At 31.8% G+C, this 23,818-nt stretch overlaps 5 protein-coding genes and 1 non-coding gene across 13 annotated transcripts; 1 reads left to right on the forward strand and 5 right to left on the reverse strand.

Annotated features, from left to right (window-relative positions):
- Nucleotides 1–588, reverse strand: LOC120269066 (zinc finger protein ZAT12-like). Its single transcript, XM_039276353.1, has one exon. It carries the CDS (start codon nt 586–588, stop codon nt 1–3), a length of 588 nt encoding a protein of 195 aa, XP_039132287.1.
- A 5,852-nt stretch (nt 589–6,440) lies between these two features.
- Nucleotides 6,441–9,291, reverse strand: LOC120269196 (F-box/kelch-repeat protein At5g60570). Of its 8 annotated transcripts, none has more exons than XM_039276531.1 (3): nt 8,819–9,291; nt 8,096–8,170; nt 6,441–7,996 (listed from the first exon to the last, which is right to left on the reverse strand). In XM_039276531.1, exon 3 carries the CDS (start codon nt 7,926–7,928, stop codon nt 6,645–6,647), a length of 1,284 nt encoding a protein of 427 aa, XP_039132465.1. In that variant the 5' UTR covers nt 7,929–7,996; nt 8,096–8,170; nt 8,819–9,291; the 3' UTR covers nt 6,441–6,644. The 8 variants fall into 8 exon arrangements, with proteins under 8 accessions (XP_039132465.1, XP_039132467.1, XP_039132463.1 ...); XM_039276533.1 differs by having other exon boundaries at nt 6,441–7,993; nt 8,096–8,173; XM_039276529.1 differs by having other exon boundaries at nt 8,096–8,173.
- A 2,495-nt stretch (nt 9,292–11,786) lies between these two features.
- On the forward strand, nt 11,787–12,874 carry LOC120269357 (myb-related protein MYBAS2-like). The gene is made up of 3 exons (XM_039276694.1): nt 11,787–11,907; nt 12,200–12,329; nt 12,415–12,874. Exons 1-3 carry the CDS (start codon nt 11,787–11,789, stop codon nt 12,617–12,619), a joined length of 456 nt encoding a protein of 151 aa, XP_039132628.1. The 3' UTR covers nt 12,620–12,874.
- Nucleotides 12,875–13,004: 130 nt separating this feature from the next.
- On the reverse strand, nt 13,005–16,090 carry LOC120268334 (diaminopimelate epimerase, chloroplastic). Its single transcript, XM_039275770.1, has 9 exons — nt 15,758–16,090; nt 15,522–15,689; nt 15,349–15,419; nt 14,850–14,907; nt 14,316–14,495; nt 13,943–14,027; nt 13,645–13,704; nt 13,383–13,456; nt 13,005–13,273 (listed from the first exon to the last, which is right to left on the reverse strand). Exons 1-9 carry the CDS (start codon nt 15,866–15,868, stop codon nt 13,157–13,159), a joined length of 924 nt encoding a protein of 307 aa, XP_039131704.1. The 5' UTR covers nt 15,869–16,090; the 3' UTR covers nt 13,005–13,156.
- Nucleotides 16,091–16,607: 517 nt separating this feature from the next.
- TRNAI-AAU lies at nt 16,608–16,681 on the reverse strand. Its single transcript has one exon. It is a non-coding gene; the product is annotated as a tRNA-Ile (tRNA).
- A 632-nt stretch (nt 16,682–17,313) lies between these two features.
- LOC120268720 (receptor-like protein kinase THESEUS 1) lies at nt 17,314–20,050 on the reverse strand. The gene is given in 2 exon segments (XM_039276009.1): nt 17,314–18,695; nt 18,697–20,050. Coding segments are annotated over 2 exon segments (2,451 nt in total). The 5' UTR covers nt 19,929–20,050; the 3' UTR covers nt 17,314–17,476.
- Between the last annotated feature and the right edge of the window lie 3,768 nt (nt 20,051–23,818).

The following is a 23,818-nucleotide window of genomic DNA, read 5'->3' on the forward strand; positions in this document are numbered from 1 at the left end:
TTAATGTAAACAATCAACCAAATTACTACTCCCAATCTTCAACCATTTCTGATCATGTTCTCCACCATCCACTGGTGGTAAGTTCAAGTCAAAATCCATGCACATAACTCTCCTCCCACCATGACTCTTCTTCTCCATCACCAACTTATGAACATCATGCTCATCATCATGACCATTCACTCCTTCAGTACTTAACCCTCTATGTCTTCTCATATGTCCTCCCAAAGCTTGTCCAATTGCAAACTCAAGCCCACATACTGAGCACTCATGCACCTTCGGCTTCACCGCCATCTCACCACCGTTACCGCTGCCCCCATCGGCCACCGCCTTCGGCTTTTTATGACTTGCCCGGTGACCTCCCAGTGCTTGGAATGATGTGAACCGGCGATTGCATGTCTTGCACTCAAATAGTTTACCGGTTGTACTACTAGTACTCATGCTCTTGTAATTACTTTTTTGTTGTTGTTGTTGTTGTTGATGGTGGTGTTGTTGATGATGAGCACTATGAGATAAGAACATTAACATGTTAGCCATGTTAATGCTCTCCATCTCAACTTCTTCTCCTCCAACTCTGAATCTTTTGGTCATCTTTGGTTGTTTGTGTTGTTTGTTTTTTTCAAAGCTTGTGAATGAATGAGGAATGAAAGGAGTGGTGCATTTGGAGTGCAATTTATAAAGAGAGTTTTCAAAGTAATGGAGGGAGTCAAATTAGGACTTGTGCCTTGTCACCTAATTAATTACCAAATTAAGTTGTTGTTACTTTATATATATTTCTATATTTTATGATTGTTTTTTTATATAAGTGGTATTGTTACTACATACATTTAAGTAAATATCTCTCTTGCAAAATCTAACATTTTAGTATATTACCATAATTATTATTATTCTGTATTTTTGTATGGGAAAAAGCCTTATATACAAACATGCATATATATATATATATATATCATTAACATAACTATCAGTATGTTTTTTATTTATATATTTTTTTTAACCATTTTATTAATCTCAAAAAAAGAAAATTCATGATATAATATTTTATAAATTTTTTTTCCATTAAAACATGTTGACGTAGAGGCTTAAGTATGTGGTGACGAAGTCATACAGATTGGAGTTCTAGAACTTGAAATTTCTTTTATCAATTAATTAATTAATTAATTAACTAATTTATCTTTTTGTTGAAAAGGCTTTGTCAATTAGGTTTGGGGGAAAAGCTAGTCAACAAAAGATCTCTCTCTCTCTCTCCCTCCCAATCTTAAGTTGTTGTTTCTTAAACCACTAGTACTACTAATCTTATAAAGATAAATATATATATATATATATACCATGAAAATGGCTTTAATTAGGTAAAAACAATAACAATGAGAAAGAAGAAACAATGAATCTAGAAAAAGAAAGCATGTAACACGGTTTAGTCAATCTTATCCTCGTGTGTTTGTTCTTTATACTCTTTTCTATCCACACTTTATGCTTTGGTTGTGAATTCACACACTTATTTCATGTTTAATTTGTTATCCCACTTAGTTTGATGTAGACTTTTATTTGTTTGTTTCTAAATCACCAACCTAACCTTTTGATTATCTTTATTAAAAAAAAAAATTATTATCTTGTTTTTTATAATATATATATAGAAGAGAAACATATATAACATGATAATCACAAGTTGTGAAACAAATATGAATGTGAAAAAACAACTAAAGAGATTGTGACTGTGTGTATATACATATATAAACTAGAATACCAAGTATATATTATAAATGTTCTTATTTTATTTATTTAATTTTAATTTATGTTTCCAATCATAAGTATTTTTAGATGTTTAAAATAAATAATTGAGTTATTTTTTTGGATGAAAATACCTTACTCGGTTTGTATTATATAAAATGTTTTATAATAAGTTTAAGTAAAAAATCACTTAGAATGGAAAAACATTTATGTAAAAAAAATTACAAAAAACTTAAAAGATATATTTTTTTTCATAAAATCAATTAAAAGGGGATTCCATATTTTAATAACTCCTACCAACATCACAAATTAGTTTTATAATTTTAATTATCTTAATGTGTGTGTATATATGCTATTCGATGGTTACTGTATTATATATCTACAAAAAAAAATCTAAATGAATAAAAGAAATAAATAATATGAATTTTAATACCATAAAATATTTTTAAATATTATATATTTTTATTTATTAATTGAAAGAACATGCACCCTTAATTTTAAACATTAAAAACTATACATATATATATACCAATATAAATTACTATTAAACAATACCAATGTGATTTAATACTTATCCAAAGTCAAAAGAAGGAAAGGACTCAAAAGATTCAAACTTTTTTTTATTTTTTTCTAGAAATGTATTTTTTTGGAACCAAAGAAAGGATGAAAAGAGTAGACGTATCATAGTAATACATGAACACTTTGTTGAGTGTATTTGAAGTTCTATTCAATCTTATCATCATGCATGTATGTATATAATTAATTAATATATAAATTAAAGATGCTTATGCAATCACATTCATATATAAATCTTTTAATCATAAACATGCATCCAATTCCATGAAAACCATGAATTCAATAATATTATGCATTTCATCTTATCCACGCAAGTAACTAATCTCTTCAAACCACTACTCTTCACGTTGTGTTTTATTTAATAATATATCTCAATTAAATCATCTTTTGCTTTTACATTGACAAACTGATTGATTAGTTTAAACCAAAATTTTTGAAAAGAAATTAGAATATAAAAAAAATTATATATAAATTGACTTTATGGAATATGTATATGTGTATATTATTGTACTTGAAAATAATTATATAAATTTGAATTATGTCTAAAATTTTTAATTTAATTTATTGTTAAAACCATCAAATGGTCAAAGTATAATTCCAAGTTTTGACCTAAAATTGCTATTTTTAGTTAGTACTTATAATATAAATTGTATTTAAAAAAATAAATAAATAATTCACCATTCATCTTGTGCAACTAAGAGTTTTCAATGATTGAAACATACATAAATTATAAGGTAGATAACATTAATAACAAAAATTTCTATTTATAATTAAAATGGTCAAATGTGTAATTAAAACTTACACCTTCTCAAAGCTTCAAGAGAATGAATTATTCTTTCTTTCTTACTTACTTAAAACATAAGAACAAAACAATGATCAACATTTTCATATAGGAAATTTCTTGTTAATTTCTAACATATATAAATAATAAATATAATAATAAATAATATATAGATATTGAATATGTGGGTAAACAAGCAAGGATCCACGTGGCATCTAGATAAATTCAACAAAGGAAAACATTTGATTCTAGTTTCCAACTAATTTTAATTAATTGGTTCAATTAAAAAGATTTTGGTGAGTTGAATTGAATTAGCATTTTGTGTGGTTTCAAAGAGGACTGTTTTTTTGAAATTTAGGAAAGAGTCATTTAAGATGGTTAGCATTAATTAGACTAGATAGTTAACATTAATGGACCATAAGTCAAACAAGTAGGTAAACTAAGTTGGATGCTTCCAAGTCAAAAGCAGTGACTTGATTTTCCATAATATTTCATCATCTCTTCCGTAATTTTTGTCTTAATATGTATCTACACACTCACACATCATAGTGCTTCTAGATTTTCTTAATTATGTTTTTTTTTAAAAAAAAAATTTATGGATCAATTAGTGTTTATTCTAGTACCTGATTGATTTTTAAAAATGATAGTTTGTGTTTGGTTTTTTTTCCGCTTAGTTTTATATATTTTAATTATAGTGAATAAACTGCATTCATTAAAATAAATTAAAAATAATAATAATTATAAAAACTAAAGATCATAACTCAATAGAGTTTATAAATGTTAAAGAAAAATACATCTAAACACAACTAGGAATTAAGAAAGCAAGTCAAGTGTTGAACTAACATGTGGTCCTTGCCGCCACCATGGTAATTGTCCTCCAACCACTCGTTAGAAAACATTAAGTTTTATTAACTATGGTCTTAAACCGATGTAACTCTTCATATTATTAACCAAATAATGTCAAAATATTACATATATATATAAGACATAAAGCAATAAAACATTAGAAAAATAAGAAAAAAAAAAAGGTCTTATGCTTATGATATGGAAATAAGAGTTTACTTTTTTACCATGTAAGTTTATTTGGTAAATAGCTACTTTCGACTAATGTGTTTTCAAGATTCAAATGTCAAACTCTTACAACAGTCAAAAATTCAAAAACAGTTTTTTTTTTCTTTCTTTTTTTGGTCGGTATCCACCATGAAATCATTCTTTTTCATTTAATAATTAATTAATTAATTAATTAATTAATACTAATTAATACTAATTAATAGTTGAACAAGTAGTGTGTGAATTTAATTAACTAATTAATAGTTGAACAAGTAGTGTGTGCATTGATGTTTTTAAAAAGTACAAAATGTTTCACAATTGAAAGTCAAACAAAGAAACGTCACTCAAAATGTGTAAATATTTTGAATTGAATTCATAAATAACAACTTCTTAAGCTAATAAGCTTTCATACAGTTCACACACATAAAGCGCCGCTCTTGTGCTTTTAAATGCTTACTTTTTTTATTCTATTTTATTTACTCTACTACTTGGTAAGCAAGTATCATTAGACTTGTCAATTCTTAATCACATGTTATAAACCCTAATAAATGTTTTTTTGCTTTTTCTACATAGAAACTATACTTGCATCTAAACCTCTATTTTTAATATATATATATATATATATTGTATGTAAGATTAATTATTGAGAAGCACTCGAGAAAAATCGATAAATTTTGTCTGACCTTCCTACTTACTTTTAAAACTATGTTTTCGAGAATATTTATTTATCTTCGAACAATTCATTCTATTAGTTATTGTGTATTTTTATACAATTTTGTTAAATAAAATGTAGAGGTACACCTCGGTCTTAAAAATAAAAATTTCTTGAAAAAAAACCCTAAAAATAAGTTTAAAAAAAGACTAATATATAAACATCAGTTTGACTATAATTATATTTGCCTTAATCTCTAATAAATAAAATTTTTATTATCATTTTTGCATAAAGTTGGACTTTGTATTTGCAAGCATTAAATGTTATTTAATAATTAATTGGAAATTGCTAAGAAAGCAGCAAAATGTCATATGAGGTGAGGTTTCATTGGTTGTTGGAGTTACAAGACAAACTTAAAAGTCAAATGAGGAAACCATGACAAACTTCTAGTAAAAATGATATTATTTCAAGATTATTTAATTTGATTCTTAACTTGAATTGAATTTAAGTTGGAATTCAACTCAAACTATAAACTAAGTTGGATTTGGGTTCCTGCATGGGAACATAAGAAAAAAAATAAATTAACTTAGAATCCAAGTAAACTTATATACTTATCTTATTCTGAAGAATTAGTCAGTGTTAAATACTAGAACTTGCAGGGGTTTATATGCAAAAACAAAATATAATGTCCGCATCTAGACATGAAATAGCATGAACTTACTTCATTAGTTTCTAAGGTCAAACTTACATTAAATGTTTATGCAAAAGGCATCAATATCATACAACCTCACTGATGATGTAACTGAATAATTAAGACAATGTTCCAGATCTTGCAAAACGTAAAAATATAGTCTAATTTGTTGATGAGTTAATTCAGTCATAAAATCCAAATAAATGAAAGTGATCACAGTTCAAAGTAGTAAAACATTAAAATATTGGATTAGTTTAACCATTATTTTCTATCATCCTAATCATCTTTGCTTACTTTTGTTATTCCAGAAGCACCAAATTCAATAGAAAACTCAAAGCTTCTAGCAAAACTCATAGTTCAAACTTCCAACAAACTTATTTCATATCTAAGAAAAGCTTAGGATGTCGTTAATTCATGAACATTACATTATCATCAATTGACAATAAACATATAAACGAATGAGAGACGAATAAAGAAACATACACAAAATCAATCCATGCATAGAATTTTATACCTTAAATGAAAATGCTAGCAAAACATTGACGATGTTGTCCTCCAACGTGCTATCGACGCTACTTTATGAAAAGAAATGGTTGACACTTCTCTGATTTAAGATGATATTACTAGATAATGCATTTAACTATAAATCGGCCAAACATGAATCTTAAACAAGTCATAAGAAAGTTAGGTGGTAGAACCTAATTAAGACACGGTATTGTCATGTTATTACACTAACCCCAAATCAGCTTGACCAGTGTAGTGTTCGTATCGTGTCAAACAAATAGTGTCACATATTGCCGGCTCTATACAAGTCTATCTAGAAACAGAACTCAGAGATATAGATATTAATTCATGAACCAAAGCAATTAAATTCAGCAATGGGCAAAGTTGATCTATGTTCAAATGTTACAGTATTGTATCTTCAACAATAAACACACAAATGAATGATAGATGGATATAGAACATACAAGAATTCAAATTCATGAATAGAATTTTATACCGGAAATGGAAAATCCAAGAAACATGAAGATGTTGTCCTCCAAGGTATTAAAGAACAAATGAGGGTAAAGATAACACCATCAAGAAGATACAGATTACCAATGTAAGTACATACCTTAAGATGTGTAAGCCATTGCATCAATTAAATAAGACTATTACCTTTCCGATAATTAGCAACCCATTACTGCACAATTGTAAACAAAAGCCCCAGCTCTTTCCCTGACAGCAAGCACATCCCATTCTGGTCCAGTGTTTCCTTCCTCGGGGCACCACGAGTGCAGCACAATGACTTCGCCTTGAGGCCCTCGATGGCCACCGATCACCAGCAACTTGTCACCACAAGCCTTGAATGCCAGACCCCAGCCATTATACGAATCAGCTCTAACAGGCAGTGGCTTTACTACATTCCAAGTATTATTTACTTTATCATACTTCTTAACTACATTTATGGCCTGATCAGCAGCATAGAGTTGATTATTTACAACAGCAACCAATGGTGGAGACTGAGTGGCTCTGTTGCCCCCTGGATACATATTTCGAATTCTCTTCCACATCCTAGTTTCAAGATTATACTCCTCGCCGCAAGTTAAGGAATCTGTATGGCTCGACATACCACCTATAACATAAAACTTCCCATCCATAAAAAACCCAGAACACATTTTCCGCGGTAAGTTCATGTCAGGTAGAGTTTCCCATGTGCCTAATTCAGAATTGTACAATTCAGCACATTTTAGAACATGGCCATTCTTATTGCTTCCCCCAGCAACAATAGCAATTTCTCCAGAGCTTCCTGATCCAAACAAACAGCGGGATAAGTTCATTGATGGGCATCTCGACCAATTGCGCCTTACTAAACAATACATCCAAATAGCAAAACCAGTCAACTCCCGACCAAAGACAAGAAGTTGAGTTCCTACTGCAAGGGACTCCTTGTCAGCATAAGAAAAACACTCATCACATGGCATTCGTGGTAGCCTCATCCATCTCTGCCTGTTAGGGTCAAATGCTTCCCATGGCATCAAGCTACAAGCTAAGTAAACCCAGTGCTCAATGATACCAAGTTGTCTCCTTAATCTGTATAGATATCCACTGCCAATCAACAAGTTGAATCTTTTACTCAGACAAGCCAATGAAGGATAATCCGATCTACGTGCCCAAGCTAGACAATCTAGTGCAATATCATCATGAAGGCCTGGAAGAAGAGAATCCTCTGATCTTTGTCCATTATAATCACTTCCTGGTTGCTTCTTAACTGCAGGACATCTTTTCTTCTGTCCGATCAAATCTAAACCAGATCTATAAAGCTCTCTGCACATGCTTTCTCTTACTTTCTTCAATATTTCTCCGTTTCTAGCTAATAGGATGTAGGCTAATATATACTTCTGAAAAGAACCGGAGTCCTGATCAAAGGATCTAAAAAGTTGTGAAAATAAACATGCTTGAGCATCAACCATGGTTTCTGACTTGCTATCTAGCGCATTGTTCTTTGTCTTGTCTTCTCAAAGTAACATCAAAAGAGCTGCTGCATAAGGAACAAATCAGGAACAGGTCACATGTTAGCTAAAACTAAACAGAGTTCAAAGAGTACACTGGATTCAAAAAGTAACTAGAATATATTGACCATCAGCTCATTCTACAAGAGATGCACAAGCACTCGCAATGTTGTAGTGACAGAAGGTGCTGAAGCACATAATATCTGCTGCTCAACAACAATAAATGAGAAGGTTTAAGAACTGGCATCTCAGACTGATAATAAAAACAATCAAAATAATCAATGTACCTAGCAATCCAGACACCAAGCTCCATGTAATTGGGCAACAAAGAGAAAGAAAAACATGAAGGGCATCAACCACCAATGCAGACAATACATTGTGCAGGACTCACAACACCATGTAATCCAAACATCAAAATTAGACTCACATAAATGATACTACAAACCATACTTCAGCATATTTTAACTAAAAAAAAAAAATTACAAAATGTACTTACAGCAAATTAAAAATCTTATTATTCAAGGCCAATCTGGCCTACATAGACAGAAGTGTTAAGGAGGAATGGTTTCTATAAGTCAGTGATTAACTAATATAAACATATAGCATAACAAAAGATTCCACATTGACCACCTTTACAGGATAGAAATTATTCTATGGAACAAAAATCACAAAATTCAACACCAAAGTAACAAAAGTTCGAATTTTGGATGTATATTCTACTTAGAAACGATGAAAAGAGCTCTGCAATTTCAGTATAACTCTAATAACAAAACAAAAAGCTGCAATAAAACCAGAAATTAGCGAAAAAATATAACAGGAAAAACAAAACCACTTTTTGTGAATTATTTCACCTCAGAAGAGCATCTGCAGAGAAATTCTCAGCAACTCGCATCAAGGATCCAATCACGGAAAAGCTAGACTTGAAATCCACACATCACCCTCCCATCAATCCAGATCCTCTGAGAAATCTCCAGAGCGGACGAGACAACACCCGATCTACCATCAAGAACCGACCCCTCCCATTATCCACCCAATAACCCAGATCTAAAACCCAAACTTCAAAGAACACTTCCAGACCTCAATCCCAACTCCCACAACTCGAACACTCTCCAAGAAACCAGTAGTTCTCACAACCACCAACAAACTACCAGCCGTCCTCGGATCTACCGCCTCGAACACTCCTCGGTGAAAGTCCTATCGCCGGATACCCTCCTCCGGTGAGCAGATCACCCCGCCGGCGCCGCCGGATCCCCCCTCACGGCTCCAAGCACCCAGAACCCCGATCCCATCAGCGAGAGAGAGAGAGTGTGTGTGTGTGTGTCTGAGAAACGAGGAGTTGAATTCCCGGCGGGATGGGTAAAAAGGTAAATTTACTTTAAAAATTAAAAAATTAAAAAAATATATAAAAGAAGTATTATAAAAAAAATAAAAAAAATGAAGCCAGCTGTCCCAGTGTTTCACGCCGCACGTGACTTCTGCCAGAGCTTTATTTTTGTTAGTAGTGTTTAAAGCTAAAGGCACCCTTACTTGCACCCTAATCCATGGAAATCCAATAAATAATTACATTAAAAAAATAACTAAAAGTATAAATAATATATATACACATATGATGATGATGATGATTCATGTGCAGACGTCGTCCACAGATAATAAAAAAGTTTAACATGTGAGATCGATTATATTATATTGCGATTTGGATTGAATGGTGAAAATATAGTTTATCCTATTGTTTTACTGTACAATCGATCATAAGAGTATTGTTCATCTCATTTTTATTGTTTATAACACTGTTTTATTTAAATAAAAATATTGGATTCAAATCCAACAGTTGAGAACGGACGTTCGTAAATAATATATTTATAAATATTCTCAAAAAAAACTGGTCCTATAATTATATATATATATATATATATATATATATACATTTCAATACAGTATAGTAATACATCTCAATAAAATTAATGATCAAAATTCACAATTAATCTTTAAACTATAAAACCTGCATTAGATATATTTTTTAAAAAAAATAAATTAAAAAATGGATGAGTCTGGTTTAAGAGTTACTTTTGAGGGTGTAAATGAATTTTGGTAATTTGTTTTTTTCTTTTTTATTTTTAAATTTTTAAAAAAAGGACGTTTAATAGGATAAGGTTTCAAAAGTCATATCGAAGACCCCCACGGAAGGTCAACACCGAATTACGCTATACGGTTTTTTACCAGAAATAGAAAGGGCTCTATTCGTAAATGGGTCTGATTAACGGTTACGATGATGTGACGCCAGAGAACGGACGGTGAGATTTGCAGATAACTTTCCTCGGGGTTCCATCGCATCGTTGTGTCAGCTAGTGATGCGACTATGGTCAATGCGACTATGGTCAGTCAACGCCAAGCAATCATAGCCGTTCGATTGGGCTCAAAGGTTTGAGATTTAACGCGCGGGATTGTTTCGAGATTAGTGAATTATCAACAAACAACATTTTTTTTAAAGTTTATAAAAGACCGCAACTTCAACAATGCTAATGAACAGTAATAACAAATAAATATATGTGCATAATTTTTGTATGTTTGTGAAAGACCTTACCTCAACTTATTTAAAATAAATCAAGAAAATGGAATTAAAATAAATAAAAATAAAAATCTCTATGGAATTCCACTAAAATTAGATGAAAATATTAAATATTCAATTTAAACCTTAAACTATATAAATAAAATGAAATAATTAAACCAGTAGTAGAAAATTAACTCACGAGGATGGTTCTAGTGGTAAAAGCTTAATTCGCTTAACCTTGACCCAAAATATCGATATATTAAAAGAAAAAAAGTAAAAAAAAAAAAAAATAATTTTGCATGGAAGTGAATAACTTTGTAGGAAACTCCAAGTAATATCAAATTTAAATTTAAATGATGATAAACCTAAATTAACTTATAACTTTGAATGGGGTTGAAATGGATTCCAAAAACACTTGATTGCCGTCCCACAAAGAAAGAGGGGCCGGCCAACTTTGATATCCTTATATCCATGGACATAATAATAAATATAAAATAATAGATATTAAAAAGGTTTTAAGGTCCAAACAAATAGAAGAAGAAAAAAAGGGGGCAAATGGGATACAATTTAAGTGAGGACCAAGAAGATAAAAAGGCCCAATTGGTGGGTTGGCCACAAATTGGTGCACTCCACCTCACTATTTATTTCATCTTTTATTTCTTAAATTTGTATATATATATATATATATAACATTTGGTTGTTCACTAATGTCATATAATCATCCATTAAATAAATAGGTAATTTTTTGGATGTGTTTGGATGAGGATTAAAAGAAGCTTTAAGCATAATGTTCAAGTTTACTCTTTTGATTGATTGATTGATTGACAGACAATGACAACAATGCATGTAATTCTAGAAAAAAAAGTATTGAGCCTTGTCAAACACAAGTAATTTGTACACTTCTATTTTATATTGGTTAATAATATGAATATTAATGAATTAATCTAATATATTTATATTTAATTATGTGTTATTTTTAATTTGATAAATTTCATGAAACTGTATTGTACATAAAAATATCTTCTTAGATATAAACTAAATATATAGTCCGAGTCAGATTCAACATTAAAAAAAACTTAAACTGGCAGATGAGAAATCCGGGTTTATATATTCAAAACTATGTTTTTCAAATTAACCAATGTAAGACTATTAATTACTCTAATATGTCTTACAGAAACTAAGTATGGGGGGCAATGAAGTTCATTCATCCTCCATGGCTATAAAAGAAAGAGAGAGGCGAAACCTTAAAATGAGAAAGAGAAGGAAAGAAGATGATAAAAATGAAAGAAGAGAAAAGGAAAGGGGCATGGACAGAGGAAGAAGACAAGCAATTAGAATGGTATGTGAGCTTGTTTGGTGAAAGGAGATGGGATTTCTTAGCACAAGTATCAGGTTTGAAAATTTAATTAATTCCATATTTCCAATGAAGTCATCTAATTTTATATCTAATCTATGTCATATCATATATGTGAAAGTACATTTCTGATCTTTCAAATATAATTCAATGGGTTTGTTCATAAATACTAAAATTATATTTTTCTAGAAGCACTTCTACCGATTATTCTTTTTTTATTAAATTTTTTATTTGTTCAGAGACTTTTAGAGGTTGAAGATGAACAGGGTAATGAACCTGAAAGTGCACTTTAGTTTTACTGTTTTTGTGTGTGTGTGTGTGTGTGTATAGGTCTCAAAAGAAGTGGGAAGAGTTGCAGGCTAAGATGGGTTAACTATCTTCACCCAGGACTCAAGCATGGCCGCATGAGCCCACAAGAGGAACAACTTGTCCTACAACTCCACTCTTATTGGGGAAACAGGTTAACACTAGTTTTGTTTTTACTTTTATGTATTGAATCTAATCTAAACATGTGTGACATTTATAGTATTCTTAATGTTTACAAGGTGGTCTCAAATAGCTCGGAAACTACCGGGTCGAACTGATAATGAGATCAAGAATTATTGGAGAACTCGAATGAGAAAAATAGCACAAGAGAGGAAAATGAACTCATCTCCGGCTCTGTCATCATATAATGATACTAATTTTTATTTCAATGAACCTCAATCAAGGACTGAAAGGGAAGAAGAAGAAGAAGGAGGAAACTATTGACGGTGACCCTATGGATCAAAAAAATGGAAGGACATTGAACTGAGTTTTGAGGATGGCAGTGATGAAGGTTTGGGATGTATCTTGCAATCAAATGACTTCCCTAGCGGAGGAGTGCTACTTGGATTCACTCTGGAAGTTAGAGGAATAAGAGCTAATAAAGGATCTTTCCTTAGTTGATGTGCCTATATATTTCTAGCTTATCTAGTCAAGTGTTTGCATGAGAAATTTTAACCATGTATGAAACACTATATATAAAGGGTATAAAAGATATTTCACCTACTTGCGTCCATCTATTATTGGTGGAAGACACTAGACAGTATAAATATATAAACTATTTATAATAAAGCATGCTGAAAAGGAGTAGATAATTTTAATTATATAAGAGTTAAAACTTAAAACTCAAATCATGCATAAAATTACCTAACAGATATGATCAATAAAATACAAGTACAAGTGTACAACAAGCAGAAACTTCTGAAAATTCCAAACCCACTGGAACTAAATTGAAAAGCAAGATTGCAAACTCTAATCGAGGAACTAAATAGGGATGGATCCATAGAACACTACCTCAGCTGGACCTGTCATGTAGACAAGATTGTCATCTTCTCTCCATTCGATTTCTAATGGACCCCCGGGCAAATCAACAGTGCATGACTGAAGTTACAAGGTTGTGTGGGATTGTAATTAGACAACGAGAAAGAAAAGTAGATCGACAGAGATTAAACAAGAAAAATATGAATAAAAACATTTGCCAACGACTTACCCTCTCTATGCGACCTTCAAGCACGGCAGCAACTACTAATGCACAAGCTCCTGTCCCACATGCTAGAGTTGCACCTGCAATTGCAATGTGACGTAGTAAAGTAACTCTATTTCAGCCAATATCCACATAGGCCCACAGAATAAAGGAATAGTTATAGCTTACAGATCACTCTGATGAGTTATGCAAAAAATAGGTAGATAGTGATTGCGTAGGAAATGTAGAAACTAAAAGAAATATCATAAAGTATATTGCAGAATAATACCTGCACCACGCTCCCACACACGCATTTTTAGGTGAGTTCTTGAGATGACTTCCACAAATTCTGAACAGATACAAGAACCCAGCTTAGGAAAATCGAAGAATTGTTAGCAAGTAAAACCAGAATGCCGGCTGATGGATTGCATTTAATAACAAGAATTTTTTATTCTAATTTTCCCAACAAAGAAAGAACAGGAGCAGTGTCACCATCCACAGATATACATTCACTTGATATGTATTTACAAGATGCATGATATACATGATAAGTAATAACATGTACAACAAGAAGGCAAAAAAGTAACCTGTATTGGTCCGAGAAGGGAACATTTGGTGGTGCTCAAATTTTGGGCCAATTTCTGCCAGCTTTAAGTCATCCACCTGCAGGCCCTGTCCAAGTTGATGCCAAAAAATTATAATTAGATGGCCACTAGATGCACCTAACATTGTAAATCAAACAAAGTTACCATAGTTGATTCTAATAGATGTTAACCAATGAAACTTTGTCATGTTAATGAATTTCAGAGTGGAAACTCTATACAACAGAATTAGACTAGAAACTTCAAAAGCAAAAATGAAACAACGTAGTGCAACCAAGAATAAGCAAAAACTCACAGGCAATAACTATTTGGGCGAAGTTATAAGAGTGAGATTATCAAGGTTTAATTTGGACATTACCTCAGAACGTTCGTTTCCAAAAGTAACACAGTGAGGATTTCCCATGCTAACACATGTCACTTTCCATGAGATTCCATCAACTGCCAAATTTGCTTGAACAACAGCACCATTTTTAGTTTCTGGAAGTTTAGTAGGAATATCTGCTGCAGTGAGCACAGGCCTACCCATATTGACTTTTACCTGTAAAAGACAAATAGTGTATAAATTTCATCTCAAATGTAAAAATAGATTAAATAATGCTGCGTATACATATGCTAAGAAATAATCATCCGCCCACTAAGATACCGAACATCAAAGTCATTTTTTTTAAGAAGATATAACTTATAATTCATAAGAAGAGCCATAGAACCCACATTTGTTGCACTATTTTTTTGATAAAAAAATATTTCATTTTGTTATACCAAAAGTTCCACCTCACATAATAGCAAAGAACATAATATGCCAAAAAATGTTCAAACTTCAAACTATCAAGTTAGTGAATTAAAAGTCACTATTTTGTATTGAGGGACAAATGACATAACAATTGAGCAATACCTTCCCATCTTCTTGTATTTCAGGAACAATAAGACCAGCACCAGTGTGAATAGTAAAACTGCCAGATAAGCAAACATAAGTCCGCAAACAACAGCTTAAAATTATATCAAAGATATTGCTCTTTTCATTTTAATGACATAATTAATGGTAATGAATGAATACCCATCCTTTACAAATTGACAGTTCAAAAACATTTTATCATGAAAGTTTTAAACAAGAACTTTGTCCAAGACAATCTTATGCAATATCATTTGCCCTTATCTCAAGAAAGCTACCAAGTCTGAATCCTTTACAACCAGTGAATTAGATTTAACAAGTATTTTATTACTTGACAATTGGTGACTGAAACTATGTTCTGGAATTGCATCCTCAGGAGACAGACTACAAAAGAAATTAGATGCCAAGGCAATTCAAGAAAGAGGAAGAAATGCCACCAAGTATGCCACTAAAAATATGTAAACAAGAACAACAACAATGAGAAAATAACTAGTAATAGCACCTTCGTGTACCAGTAAGGTTTTCAAGGTCAGCAACATAACGAGCAAAACACCGGACTCCATTGCCACACATCTGAATGCACAATAACAAATTGATAGCATAAGAAATGCATTCAATATCATTCATAATATCTAAAAAATTCAATCTTAATCAGGAAAACAAAACACATATCACCTCTGGCTCGCTGCCATCCGAATTGAAAATCCTCATCGAGTAATCAGTGCCATTGACACCCGGCATTGCAAAGATCACACCATCAGCGCCAATGCCGAAATTACGATCGCAAAGCTTCACTGCCTGCTCAGGCGTAACACTCGGCTCCAAAGAATTCCTATTATCGACCTAAAACCCAACAAATCTCCATAAACAACCCCAAAAAACAGCACAAATCAAAGAAGAAGTTCGAATACCAAGATGAAATCGTTGCCGAGGCCATGGTACTTGACGAAATGGAGGACACCAGACTCCTTGCGATCCAAAAAGGAAATTTTCCGGGACTTCTCCGGGGCTTCAACGCTCATCCTGAAAGAAGATAACCGGGAGCTAGGTTTGCCGAGAAACCGCAGTGATCGAGAGGAGTGGAGATCGGAGGAGAAAGCGGAGAGGAGAGAGAGAGAAGGAGAGAGGGCGGCGATGAGGGGTTGAGAGAACGATGGAGATCGAGGATCCGGCCATGGACATTGACGACGGCGGACGAGAGCTTCGAAGGTGGTTCAGGGCAGTGGGAAGACTTGCTTGTTTGTTCGCGCATTTTCTATTTTTCTATCTATGCATTTTTGCATCTAGAACCCTCGTATAATAGTATTTTGTTTGCGGACCTTTTGAATTTTTACAAACATATATTTAGTTTAATTTTGATTACTGATCCCCGTGTCCGCAATTCTTTTTACCAATGAGACGGTATATGTGCAGAGTGTTATTTGAATAATGAATAAGAAAACTTAAGATTGAATATATATATATATAAATAATTTAACAGTATTATTTATTCATTATTCATTGATTTTCTGTACAAAAATGTTATTTTTTATCTCTTCAGAGTTGCATGGTGAAAGATTTTAATATAAATAATGTAGCAGTATTATTTATTTATTATTCACTAATTTTCTGTATAAAAATGTCATTTTTGTGTTTAATTGATTAACAAAAAAAAGATATAGAGAGGTAAAAGTGCTATTCATTAAAAGCACAAATATAACTTTTAATAAGGTTATAAATGTAATCTTCAATTTAAGAAAATACCTTGAAAATAATTAGCATTGGCCCATGCAGGTCTCGAACCTGCGACCTTCGCGTTATTAGCACGACGCTCTAACCAACTGAGCTAATAGGCCATTTGCTGTTTTCATTGTAAAAGTTAAATAAATTCAAATACATACCTAAAGAGAGAAAAATTGAAAGTATTCACTTTTTTGTCAATTTTTAAGCTTTTCCACCAACCAATAAATTCCAAGTTATATATGACAATTAAATCAAGTTTAAAGACAATAATTTATGTCTTCTTCCCAAACAAAAATAGACTTATATATTGATGTCAGTGTAAAATAAATAATTTTTTTCTTTTGTTTTTCTTTTTTAAAATAAAATGACTAAACCATAAATTTATTAGAAAAACCAGAACAACGAACGACGAACAAACAAACAACAAACAGACAAAACAACAAAACGCAAATAGGGACAAAAAGAACGTTACACCAGCGGTGTGACAGTCCACAACAAACAAACCACAAACTACAAGCAACAAGCACGGACGAAAAAAACCCCGGCCTTAAACTGAGAAGACGAAATACACCAAAAGACAACAAAAGTCAACTAATCAATTAAACCACAAAACATCCATAAACAATATGCATGATTTTGATCTTGTTTGCAATTTCTCAAAATAATGCACTGTTTACTTAGCTTGTTTATAGAATAATTTGCACAAAAGATCCTTAACAATACTTGCAGAAAAGGAGTACGGATACAAAAAGAGTGGCACATTGAAATCCAATACATGCAGCATCAAAGATTGATACAGATCACTCATAACACAAACAAAAAATACGAAAAACCAAAAACTGAAAAAGGCATTGATCTATTCATGTTTGTCTATAAGGTTTGTGATTTGGTATTAAAACAATCAACCCTTATCTTCCTTTTGGATCAATCAATTGAGAAAACAATCTACTTGTGGTAGCTGCATCGGATCCATCGGCACTGACATTACTGAAACTGTCATGTTCTACATGATTTACAGGTGAAATCCATTCCGGTAATTCGGCAATACAATCTATACTGCTCTCATTTCCAACTTCTCTTGTAAAAGACTCTTGCAACTGAAGAGCATACTCTAAATTCCACAAAACATCTCCCATTGTCGGTCTCTCGATTCCGTGCTCTGCTAAACACTTCTCTGCAGTTTCACCAAATTTGCTCAATGAACCAAGACTTACACTTCCGGCAAGATGATGATCGATTATTCGTTCTAATTGACCTCTTTTTTGCCAATGCATTGCCCATTCGACGATGTTAACCTGTTCTCTAGGCAATGTGGGATTGATTGCCGGCCTTGCACATAAAACCTCCATGAGAACAACACCGAACGAATAAACATCGGATTTCTGTGTCAGTTGTTGCCTTCTGAAGTATTCGGGATCAAGGTAGCCAAAGCTTCCCTTCACAGCAGTGCTTACATGTGTTTGATCAAGAGAAGGACCTAACTTAGACAAGCCAAAATCTGCAACCTTTGCAGTTAAATTCTCATCGAGTAGAATGTTTGTCGTCTTAACATCTCTATGAATTATCATTTCAGCAGCACCAGTATGAAGATAATGCAAGCCTTTTGCAGCTCCAATGCATATTTCAAGCCTTTGTTTCCAAGAAAGAGCTGGGAGTTCTGACCCATATAAGTGTTTCCTTAAAGGTCCTCCTGCCATGAATTCATACACAAGCACCATCTCATTAGGCTCTTGGCAATATCCTATCAAAGACACTAAATGCCGATGCCGAAGCTTGGATAGCATTTCGATCTCCGTCCTGAACTCTACTAATCCTTGCTGTGATCGGGGATTTCCCCGTTTCACAGCCACGACAACACCGTTATCTAGCACTCCTTTGTACACCTTCCCGAATCCACCAACACCAAGAACTAAACTCTCATCGAAATTCTTTGTTGCTTCTCGGATATCTGAGAATGCTAGTACTTGTCCTAGAACATGAGTAGGCACTGATGAAGCATAACTACCATGAGATACCTTTGTTTCGGAGTTACCGACATACATTGAAAGTGGAATTGTCGAAGTTAACAATGTTTCATTGCTCTGAATTGCCTTCCTTCTTCTCCTCGTTCTAAAGTAAAGACATGAATGCTGCCACTAAGAACACTAATACTACTAATCCTCCCAAACAAGCCACAATGACCATCACTTTGCTCTTGCTCTTCTTCTCCACCATCACATTCAAAGAGCTTGCATTAGAATCAATGATCTTGAAAATTTCAAGACCATTAAGGATAGCATTTGGTGGTATGGTTAACAAGTCTGGAGGTCCAACCTGAACAAGAACCTTCCCAATCTCAGCATTGACTAAGAAATCAGCAAAGTAGACAGTTGATAGCCCCATTGTTTTGCTAGACAAATCAAATGAATTCAGAGCAGATTGATTGTTAATGTAGACGTTAAAGATAAGATTGTGCAAAGAAGTGCTCACAAAATCACAGAAGTGGAGTCTCACAAGATGATCAAAGCCAGAATCCACATCAAACAACCATGAAATATTGAAATTCTGGTTGCCAACATTAGCATCAGCCATCTCCTGTGCAGTGGCATAAACCAAAGCAGGAGCAGTGTCAAAGGGAACTCCAGAAGGGTAAACAATGGAGTTAGGATCAGTGGAGACATTGTTAGCTGAGAAAGGATTCACTAAAAACACTTGATCATTGAACCAAACTCTCCATAAACTGTCATTCAGTGAATCCAGCACAGGGCCACCAGCATTGATCCTGTAAAAAGTCTCTAGTGCTACACTATTGGAAACATCAATGGGAGAACCTTGAGGAAACAAGAGGTCTGGGAGAGCAATAACCTCCAAAGCATTAATGAAAGCAATGGAGCCATTAGAAGGAGAAAAAGAAAGCACCATTGTCAGTGAACCCAAACCAACTTCAACCACAAACTCCTTCACAAGAACAGAACTTGAGCAGGAGAAGTTGCTGAGGAGTGTGATGCCATCAACCATGACTGAAAAAGCAGCCAACTTGAGGTTGAACAAAGAGTTAGAAAATGGACAGAAGTGAAGCCTGAGAAAATGCTTGCCATTGTTGCCAACTTTAAGCTTGTACTCAGTGAGCTGAGTGAAGACACGAGCACTAGCACAGAGTTGAGAAGAGTTGGAGCTTAGTGCATTGTTGGAGAATGGAGTGAAGAAGAGTTTGGAATCAGGGAGGAAAGAACGCCCATCAGGTAGCTTCAAAGAAGCATTAATGGCTCCACAGCTGATGAAGAGGTTGTGAGAAGGTGGAAAAGCAGTAATGGTGACAAGATGGATGGAAAGGAAGAAGAAGAAGAAGAAGAAGAAGAAGGCTTTGGAGGTGGAGAGCATTTGGGAAAGTTGGTAATGGAGTTGGAGAATGGTTTGGGAGTAATGGTACAGTGACAGTGAAGCATTAAAGGAGAGAGAGAGAGAGAGAAAGAATGAAAGAAAAGAGCAAGAGAAGTGTGAAGAACTAGAGATACATGATAAGAAATGAGTAGCAGTAGTAGAACTAGTTAAAAAAGGAGAGGAAATGAAAAAGATATTGAGAGAAGGTGTCAAAGAGATGGTGAATAATATATATATATATTATATATATTGGCCAAGAAAGCCGTGAAGAAAGACCGGAGAGTGCACAAGTCATGGCAGAGTAATTAGTGATGAGACTCACTTATGTGGGTGCTGAAATGACTATACACATATAATTACTATTCACACTTCTATAAATATATTATCATCCGTGATTCAAACTCAGATGGTATGTAATTGATTGCTAATGTTTATAATTAAATGATTGTTTTTTTATTTAGGATTTATAGGTACATTGAGGGTGATATTTTATTTATATGTATTATGTGCAGAGTGTCACTGGCGAAACAGTAAAAACAGTAAAAAATTTAATTCTCAAAGACTAATTTGATTGTTGATTTATTATAATGGGGTCAAATTTTTATTATATTTTACTACGATAAAAAATAAAAATTTTAAAAAAAATCATAATTTAAAATTCACATTCTAGCATTTACTATATATATATATATATAGGGTTATGGAATTTCATTTTTGAATAAAAATATAAAAATATAATCATAGTTTGGTGGATTAGTTTTTAAAAATAAATATAAATTTTTTTTAATTACTTTAAAGATTAAGTTAAATCATGACCATAACTTATTATGGTTCCATCTTTTCTTTGGTGGTCATCATTTATTTTTATATTGTTATAAAGTTTATATTTTAAATAATTGATTAAAATAGGTTAGAAATATTTTTTTTCATTTCTATAATCCTATAAAAAATTATATATACATAATTTTTATTCGGTTAGATACAAATCAGATCAAAAATGAAAAATCAGCCAAAAAATTTGTATAAAAAAATAAACTACTAATTATGCGTCCCTCGTTCATTCTGTTTGATGAAAAGACAAAATAAATAATCTATGTTTTTGAAAACTGTAAATTATTTTTTATATATATAAAATATATATATATTGTAAAATTATCCACTTGCCATTGGCAACAGTGCCAATCCATTGGCTGGTCTTTAATTAGATTATCAAATGAAGCTTTGTCTCATTGATATAATTATATAAACCCTTATTTATCCTGATCAAGCCACATCTTAATTTTTTATTTTTTTTTAATAATAGACGATAAACGTCATTTTTATATGAATATAAATAGTATTATAATCCGAATGTACATATATATACAGTATGAGAATAATATAAAAATCCCAGATAAACAATATATAAACAGTACTGTCATGAGAGGGATTTAAACCCATGACCTCCTTTTTATACTTTGGTGAACACCTTAATCTTTGTTAAAAAATATAAATTAATATATATATTTTGATAAATAAAAATTTAATAGTTCTTTAAACATACAAATAATGAACTTAAAAAGTAAAAAAAAAAAAACAATTCTCTTGGGAAGATTACTTTTTTCACATGGCATGAAACTTTTTAACCTCTAATAAAAACCATTGACCAAGATCCATCATGAGATGGTATTCATTGTGAACTCGCTTTCCCATAAGCTTGAAAACGCCTTTAAAAAGTAAGTTATAACGGCACACTTATCAAGGGTTCAAGATTTTTCTTTATTTTTATTTTATTTTTATTTTTTTTACTGCAACATTAAAAAATAATATGGAGTTAATATGCATCTATATTTTTATTTTTATTCTGCCGATAATAATTTCGTGGTCCCGGTTATATAATATCTATTACCACATGGATTATTATTATCAAATTTAACAATGTTTGTAATATTTTTTTTCAAATAATTATTATCTTTTTATCTTTACCCTTATGCTTAGTTTTGGTTAGTGACAACCTTATTAAAGAATACCAATGTTATTAATAAAAGTTAGAGTTTTAAAATTTTAAATAAATAATAACCATTGATATACTCTTTCAGGGAGTTTGATTATAAGTGTATATCTTAATCATTTCACTAAAAATAAAAAATAGCCACAATTTAAAATTTTATGTATATTTAGTTTTTTTTTATCTATTTAGAAATATTGTAAAAGTTAAATTTGAAAATTACCTTTTGAATTAGACATGTGAATGGATAATGTTAAACATAAAAAACTTCTATAAATAGGCACTTATACTAATAGATGGGAAAAAAATTATTGTGTATTTTTTAAAAATTTATCACTCTAATTTTGTTTATTTAAACTGAAAATGTGACTTATGTAATTTTTTTAGATTTGTTGTGATAACATATAGGAATAAAATATACTCTTATTATATATATACATATTGAGCAAACCCTGAATATGGGCAATATTTGTGATTTGATTAATTAATCAATAAATATGATTATATATTGTTTAAAAATAAATAAAAATGTTCCTCTTGGGATAAAATAGTACTATCATATGATAATAAACTAATCAACAATCACTGAATTTGAAGCACAAAAACCACACGTGAGTGTCACATGATAAATATATGACAACATTTCAAACTATATTAAAAGTTAAAATCAGTAAATTCTAGTTAGATTCAATTGGTCCTTTCAAATTGTTATATTATGACATCTATATCAATCACTCTCACAAAATGAAACCATGTGGATAAAATATAAATAAATGAATAAAATAAAATAAATTAAATTAAAGAAGAAAAAAACTTTAACTCCTAGACCAAGTACCTTGTGATATTAAAATATAGCTGTCACAGTACATAACTATTACAACAGTTAACTACAAGCTCTGTCTCTCTAGTCTCTAGAATCTCTATTTAGGCCCCATTTTCATTCTCTTTATTTTTTTTAAAAAAAAACTTTAACTCCTAGACCAAGAACCTTGTGTTGTTAATCATCTTTTGTTGTTGACATGCATTTATTTTTCATGTGATTATATATTGGCCATCATCACTGTGTATTTGTATTTATTTTCACTAATATATTTTGCGTAATTTATCGAGTTCGAGCCAAATAGTAAGGTATTCGAGTTTGAGCTCGATTGAAAACTCACTACTTGATATTCAACTCGAACTCGATTGAGTTTTGCTTTCTTAATTCGAGCTTTGACTCAATACATAAAGTGAGTTGCTCGACCTCGATTAATTAAATTCAATAAAAGACTAATAAATTTTATTTAATCATGGATATTTTTATTCTTGAACTCAATTATGTATACGTAAAGTAATTTTAAAACAAACTAATGTACACATATATATATACATATATACACATATATACATATAAATACAACTACTCAGTTAGGTTCGTGAGTACTTGAGTAAAGCATTATACTTGAACTCAGCTTCCTTAACTACTCGAGCTAGAGTTCAACTCGACCTCGATCATGATGGAGTCGAGTTTGAGTTTTCCTCAATTAAAAATGAGTAACTTAGGGAGTTGTTACTCGCATTATATCATTTCCAATTTTTTTTTTTCACAACCCTTTTATTTTTAAAATAAATTATTAAAAAAAAAACACTAAAGTGCATTAGCCACATAAATTCAACCCCAAAATCTTCATCAAATCTCACACATAGAAATAAGATAACAATGAGACAAATCAAGTGAATGCAACACACCATACAAAAAGTATAGAGCATTAAATGAACCTTGTCCATAAAAACAAATATAGTCAAGAAAATGAAAAGGAAAATGCTAGTTCTATTATATCCATACAATTGGCTCCACCCAGACAAGAAAATTAAAGTTGAATAACTTGAATTCTAAGCCCTTCAATTATTGAGGGAGGAAAAA

This window comes from Dioscorea cayenensis, chromosome 9, assembly GCF_009730915.1.
Source record: "Dioscorea cayenensis subsp. rotundata cultivar TDr96_F1 chromosome 9, TDr96_F1_v2_PseudoChromosome.rev07_lg8_w22 25.fasta, whole genome shotgun sequence".
NCBI lineage: Eukaryota > Viridiplantae > Streptophyta > Magnoliopsida > Dioscoreales > Dioscoreaceae > Dioscorea > Dioscorea cayenensis.